We start from the raw sequence: 7,294 nt of genomic DNA, 5'->3' as shown, positions 1-7,294 counted from the left end.
ATCTGCTTATGTATTCCCTCATATACGCTCCTCACCGGTTAAGAGTTTGGCCGAGAGTTGTCTCCTTCCTTTTCTGGCCTAGTGCTGTTCTTTTTTACTTTGCGCCGGTCAAACTGAAGGTCACATCGCTACAGAAAGTAAATGAAGTATACGTTCAATGTTTTTTCCTGGCTGAAGTTCATAGTTCAAGATAAGAGGCAGTTTTGTAAACTAATTGTAAGTCACAACAGATTTATAGTTTATTCATAGATGTTAATAAAACTTTTTACCAATTACTGGAATTTTATTGCAGTTTAATATTGTATAAGGGTACTCTTAACTTTTAATCCCTATACAAGTGATTTAAGGGCGAGAAAACTGACGATTTTTGGCTTACATTTGCGGTCATTATCATATTTTTCGAGTACATTAGTGAAGTTTAAGCAAAAAACGATTAAAATTGCTTAAATAGGTGTTTTGTCGAGGGCGAATCCAGAAATAATCCTTAGGGGGGAGAGGAGAAATCTTGTATCTTTCTGATTAATTTCTTAATTCGATTTTACATCAACACAATCCTTAATTTTCACAGTACTGAACGATATAATCTATAAGCCATAGAGCTTTGAGGGGCAGCGCGAATTTTCCGCTTGAATGTTTTATGCAATTAAAACGACATGTACCTGATCTATGTTTTGGTCCATGCTCGTTGTAAGTACCCATTGACGAATATCATCATGGAGAGCTTCATCGTCCTGAAGGTACAGTGCCTTTGGTAACGGGAAATCGGTTGGTATGTCGGTGTGTTCCATGTACGTGTTATCAATAATTTGACTATCTCCCTCCTCGATTGCTTCGCAAATATCCAGATAGTAATTCAGGAATACAAAAGCTTCTGAAATTCTACCTTCTTCCCGCAAATCTAGACCTTTACGAGTCAATAATAAAATGCCAAAAGGATGACGGTAAATAAATTGGAAAAATATTTGTAATTTCTTACCTGCTTCACAAAATGCCTTATCAGCTGGAATTACATCAATGTACCTGAGCAAAGCAATTGATATTTTTACTGCTATTTGCTTTAAAGAAGGAACTTTCTTACAAATAGCCCTCAACGCACAAAAATGAACAATTAGCAAAAGTTCTTCAAAGTGACTTTTTGTTTGAGAATTAACTTCATTACCCGTTTTAATATTTTCCACCTGAAATTAAAATAATTTACTTCTTCTCTTTACGTCACTTTACCAGATACCTACTAATTAACATAGTATAATTTGGTATAATTAAGTGTATTAAATTGTTTTCCATTTAAAATTTGCCGCCATTTAATAAAGGAAAGAGATTTAAGTTCCTTTGATAGGGCGCAGACGCAGCCCTTACAGCTTCATAAATACATAGTAATAATCAGGTGATCTATTTCATTTCCGTGACGGCAGTTAAAGATTGAACGTGTGATTAGTGAGGTGTTACTTTGATATTAAACGATTGACTATATCAAACTTTTAATTCGAGTTATTCAAGTTTTTGGAAACTTCTGTATTATTTTACAAGACACGGTGATGCATAGGAGAAATTGTAAGCGAAAAGTGCGTTGGGAGATGTTGGCATACAAAGGTATGATAAATAGTAATTTTTTAACGTTCTTTTGTTACAAATCTGATGTATTTTCTTGTACTTGGTGTACTTTAATTACTCTTATTATTTATTGTTTTCTGGGAACACATTTAGCTTTGAAAGGTTATGTGACAAACTTTATAAAGGGTTATGTCTTGGTTATATCTAACTTCGAGGATTATAAGTAGTAAAATTATCCAAACAAACCAAGATCGTTTGGAGGTTTTTGATAATATATTTCTAGGTATTATTTAATATCTTTACTTTCAATGATGCCAAAAATTGCGTATAAGTTGTTTAATTGTTATAAGATACAATATAGTTATTTTGTTGCCCTGAAGCATAGCGTTGGTCAGGTAATTATGATTACGAATTATCTCAAGAAAACTAAATACATGTGCAATTTCTGCATACCTAACCTAACAATTTTAAAAGAATAATATATGTAATCGGTTTCTGTTGAATCCTTTTTTACTTATATCATAACCTTTTTATACACACGAGAAAATTATTTTGATTGATAAACTGATATATACGTAAGTAATTATTGTTTAATATCACGTACAAAAGTTTTCGCTCAGAAAATATTTCCTTTGTGATAGGTATTTCACTGTAGGCAAAAATAATTTATATATTATACATAATTGTATAATGCAACGATCTAAGGAATTTGACGATCTATTGTTTTCTTGAAATACTGCATATTGCCTAAAGGTGGCGCTTAGATGTAGCACACGGCAGATTTATAAACAGTTTAATTAGGGAGTGATTGAACAAAATTAGTGTAACTAACTATATGAATAAGCTCTTTTTACCAGTTTATGAAGCATCTGTCGTAACTCTGACCATATTTCGTAGTTATTTTCTTCTTTATCAATATTCAATGCCAACATTTCTTTTACGATTCGGTTGTAAATTTTAAAGTTTTGACTGATAGCCGGCGTTCCGTATGTATTGAACACTTTTACAGCTTGGATTGGGGAACTATCTTTTAATAAACTGGTAGCATACAATGCCAAGTATTTGTGCAAAATTGGCAAACCATGTGCTTTTGCCTTTTCAATGCACTTTGTCCAATGCCCTTGTTCAGCCAACAAATCCAATGATTCCATAACCCCTTAAAAACAAAGTATCCCTGAGCATTGTGTTAAATATAACCACAACGTTGTCATATTAGATAATCGCCAATGGCCACCATTTAGATGATCCACCACAAAGCTTTAAATTAAATCTATTAGAAAATTTAGATATAAACACTGCTGCAGTTAATAAGAAAACTATCGACATTATAAATAACTGTATCGGAATTTTGAAGATCAATTTGACGAAGTTTTAAAAGTTTTTATAGATTTACTTGAAGGGGAGTACATTTAATGAGCGCAATTAGTAAATTAGTGAATGTGTAATACTGACCGATATCAGTGGTATTTCCAAAGTCATTTTCCGACGATTTATCCCTATACCTATTTTCCACATAGCTTTCGTAAGAAGGTTCAAGTTCTCTTGCAATTTTTCTAGCACTCGCCCAGTCGTTTGCATTTATAAAACAATCAATAGCTTCTTTTATTAAATCAACATTTATAAACAATTGAGCAGCTGTCATGTGATCTCCCACCTCAACGAGCCTAAAAGTGATAATTTATTACGTAGTTATTTACAGAAAATATCCATAAATTGGGGACTTATTATTTATTGTTAGTTTGTAAGTTTTTGTTTTTCATTGGCTTTTGAAATTTAACTGAAACTACTGACATTAAAACCATAAAAGAATAATGACGTTCTCTAAATTAGTTCATGAATTATTCATACTTTACGTGCTAATTACTTTTTGTACAATTAGTATTTTATTAAAAATTAAATCAACAAATATTCCAACCTTGGCCCTACAATTTTCGATACTACTAAGGCTTCTTCCCCAGTGAGAAATTTGTTGGTGACGTCGGCAGCTCTTAGTAAGGTTCTGTGAATAATTTCGGGATCGGATGTGTGACTGCTTATTTCAATAAGGGTCTCGATTCCTTGTCTGTATTGTCCTTTCGACATATAATCGTTTACCCTTTGTACCAACATTTCCATTTCCGTTTTACCCAAATCACTTTTATTCGAACTTATGTATTCCGCCTCGAGGGTGTCGTACAAGGAGGGGGTATGTTCCTTGCATATTCGAAAAGCATCTTGCCACATTCCTTCAAAATTAGAAACACCAACAGTCAGTAAATTAAGTTAATCATTCTCAAATAATTTAAATTTTTAACAATTAAAACGATAGACAATGTTTTCTTTAATCCAAGAAAAGCGAGGTATTATACTTCGTTTACTTTCTGTAGCGATGTGACCTTCAGTTTGACCGGCGCAAAGTAGAAAAGAACAGTACTAGGCCAGAANTATTTATCGGTAATATTTGATTATTTGATTGTTTATTAATTACAAATTATCTATAAAATAAGTTTCCGTTGGCTTGTACCTACACATAATTGTACCCTTTTTTGGTACTCACAAGCAGTATGCGGTTATTTCTTCGTGTTTCTTGTAACAGAAAAAATTCTGTTGCATGTTAACAAAAAGGGCGTCAGAACACCATATAGGGTTGCTACAAACTGGAAGTGAACTGTTAACTTTGAAATCCACTGTATTTTTTATAGGTAGCACTCTTGATAACATGAATGGCAGCTATTGTTCTGCTTACATATATATAATACATATGTTGTTCGAAATTTTGTTGATGCTTTTTTTATGTCCAAGATAGAAGGCATTTTTTTATCCTTTAATTCCTCCAATCGTCCAATCTGAAATTGTATGTAGTTCTCTAGAATTCAGCAATTTTAAATAAGAAATACAACGTGTAATTATACAACACGCTACTGAAGTGAAACTTCTTCAAACACACAAACATACCGGGATAGGGGTTAAGGAATTGGTTTAATGGTATTATTTGTACACTATGAATGTAAATTTTACACTATACATGCCGGAGTTGCCTGTAACGAACGTTGCATTGAAGCGCGCTCGCGGCTCAAGCGATCCCCACTACGAACTCGACTACGTGACCGACTAGAGGGGGGACATCCGTTGCATGATTTCGTTACAGAGCAACTCGCATGAAATGAACTTACCCTACGGTCCGTAAAGAAGTTTCACTTCAAAAACTTATATTAATTAATAACATACAATCTAGCAATCCTTTGTCGTTTATAATTGATATGATTCCAGGTGGCGCTATTACTAAAAATACATATATCTACTTAATACCAGCACAGGCCACTCTTACGACCATATGTCACCGTAAAATCCGAAACTAGAGAATTATTCAGTTAATACAGAAAATAAATAAAAAGCTAGTAACAATTAATATATACTAAGAAGAAAATAGACGCAGCATTAGCTTGTTGAAAACTGTTCTATGAAGTACCGAGTATATTTCCGGATTTTACGGTACTATAATTGTAAGGGTGATTTGCGTTGGTGCTAAGTATATTTACTCATATTGCTTCTGGGTGAAAAATTATTTACTAATTGAAAAAAATCTTTCACCTATTCGCTGTGTTATACATTAAGTTTCTCATAAATTATCCACTATATTATAAAGGTACATTGATTAGTTAAGCATCTCACGAATAGTGATACGAGGGAACAAAAAATGCACAGTCATCTTATTTATATAAATTTTAATCTATGGAAAATATCAATGTACATAATAACAGGCAGTATTTGAAATTATGATAAAAGTACCTTTCTTGGGTACCCACTTTTTCTAGATATCATCGATTGTATATTTTATCTGGTGTCATTTACTAGACAAACCGTTCTTGGTGTAAATACTTATAGGTAACTATTTAACCAATCAGGATTGAACTATTTAGGTTATTCAGGTTTACCTATACTAAACTTTATTATAATATTCTGTAGGGATGTTGATGCCTAAAAATGAACGTTGAACACCAGGTTACAAAATCATTCATTTATTCTTTATTTAACAAATAAAATTTTACTGATTGGTAAAAACAACTGTTTTATCTCATCGTAAGTTGGAATTTTTATATGGGTACTTGTTGAATTTAAGATGATAATCCAACAAGAAGCAATGATAGTTATTAACAATATAATTGAAATAGGTGTTTCAACCCGTTTATCTTTCGATCTTATAGATCTATTAAAATAGTATGTATTGCATTCTTTCCAACATGAGAAAAGTGTTGGTAAAGTTTTTGAGAGATTGCTATCAATTCATCGACAGAATAGTCTGTATGAACCAATCCAAATAGTAATATCGACAATCCTGTAACGAATTCTTTAGTATAACTTTATTTATTTTTATTCAAGATGTATAAGTACAATAAGGGACATATGGCCTCACTTATTTATATTAAAATTTGCTCTTTTTGTTCACACTATTGATATTACCTGACCTTACCGTATGTCAGTGAATAATTGATGTAATCTCTTAATAATTTTATAAGTGATTGAAGCTATTTAAATCTTTCTTACGATTAGTAGAAGAACCTAAATCTCTCAATGATTTTCTAAGTGATTGAAAATATTAAAATTTTTCTTAGGAGAAGAACAAAAAACTAGATGTAAGTCCTTATTTGTAAAGCAGGGATAAGATATTTTTATTAATGAATACAGTTAGTTATATAGGAATACTTTTATATTAAATGGAGATTTCTGTAAGTATTATACTCGGAAAAATTCGATATTGAATAAAGCACTTTGAAGAATATTTTATCTTTTGTATACACTAAATATTTCTCATCATTAGGTACAGCAAAATTTTTATTTCATTTTCATAAAATGGAAGATTTATTATCATCATTCTCCTGGTTTGTCACCAATGGTAAACAATCAAAACAAAAAACAAACAGTGAAATCATTTATTTATTTGAAGATAACTCATGACTACAAATAGTAAAAACATAAGGTATTTTTTGGATTTTTCGCTAATTACAATAAATTACCATCTTCGGCTTCACCTAACCACAATTCCATAAAGTTAATAGCATTGGAAATTTTCGGTTGGGGTGTTATTTGCGCCGTTATATTCAGTTTCGTCCAATATTCGCCGATAGCTTGTAGGTGATGATTTTTAAATTTTACCGTTTTTCCTTTTGGAGGGTAACCGGAAATTACACAAGGATTCTCTCCGGGCTTTAAACTTCCTTCGTACAATCGACGCTCGTCTAGCGGCAAATTCTTTAAAATATCACAGTAAAATTATTTAAATTTCAAATGTCGTCGGGTATTGTAAAGGGTAAGTTTTCATACAGGTTTCTCGCCTTTTCACAAATTTGTAAAAATATACTATGGAAATATTTGTTTTTGTAGGTACATGAGTCAGGCAAAGGGTATCAGAATTCGATTTATGGTATACTTCATTTACTTTCTCTAGCGATGTGCCCCTTCCAATGTCTTGGATGCGCGCTGGCAAAATCGTAGGTAGGGATAAAAAAGATCATTATACTCTCGACTCTTGTTCATTCAATATACCTTTTCATACAGTACCTGCCGAAAGTTTTGTTCAATCATGAATAGCAGTGCGAGTCGAAAACAAGCGTTAAAGTCTTTAATATGTCTTCAAATATAAATAAACATCACGTTGATATTTTCAGTAGTAAATGGTATCAATAACAGCACATTTGAGCAATGCAATTGTAGTGGATAAAATGGTCAATTTTTCCGTGTAGTACTGTACGGATTATACGCTCCT

General features: G+C 32.1%; 1 protein-coding gene across 1 annotated transcript in view; it reads right to left on the bottom strand.

Annotated features, from left to right (window-relative positions):
• Nucleotides 1-98: 98 nt before the first annotated feature.
• LOC108734074 (intraflagellar transport protein 172 homolog) overlaps nucleotides 99-7,294 on the bottom strand; it is a 31,024-nt gene continuing 23,828 nt past the window's right edge. The window contains exons 16-20 of the mRNA XM_025981050.1: nucleotides 3,467-3,776; nucleotides 3,004-3,215; nucleotides 2,406-2,707; nucleotides 977-1,178; nucleotides 99-904 (exon numbers count right to left, since the gene is read on the bottom strand). Of these exons, the coding sequence (XP_025836835.1) occupies nucleotides 636-904; nucleotides 977-1,178; nucleotides 2,406-2,707; nucleotides 3,004-3,215; nucleotides 3,467-3,776 (1,295 nt within the window). The 3' untranslated portion in view covers nucleotides 99-635. The remainder of the gene's footprint in view (nucleotides 905-976; nucleotides 1,179-2,405; nucleotides 2,708-3,003; nucleotides 3,216-3,466; nucleotides 3,777-7,294) is intronic.

The sequence above is a fragment of the Agrilus planipennis genome, unplaced genomic scaffold (genome assembly GCF_000699045.2).
Source record: "Agrilus planipennis isolate EAB-ADULT unplaced genomic scaffold, Apla_2.0 scaffold10, whole genome shotgun sequence".
Classification (NCBI taxonomy): domain Eukaryota; kingdom Metazoa; phylum Arthropoda; class Insecta; order Coleoptera; family Buprestidae; genus Agrilus; species Agrilus planipennis.
The sequence above is the reverse complement of the archived record's forward strand: the minus strand, read 5'-3'. Positions and strand labels throughout refer to the sequence as shown.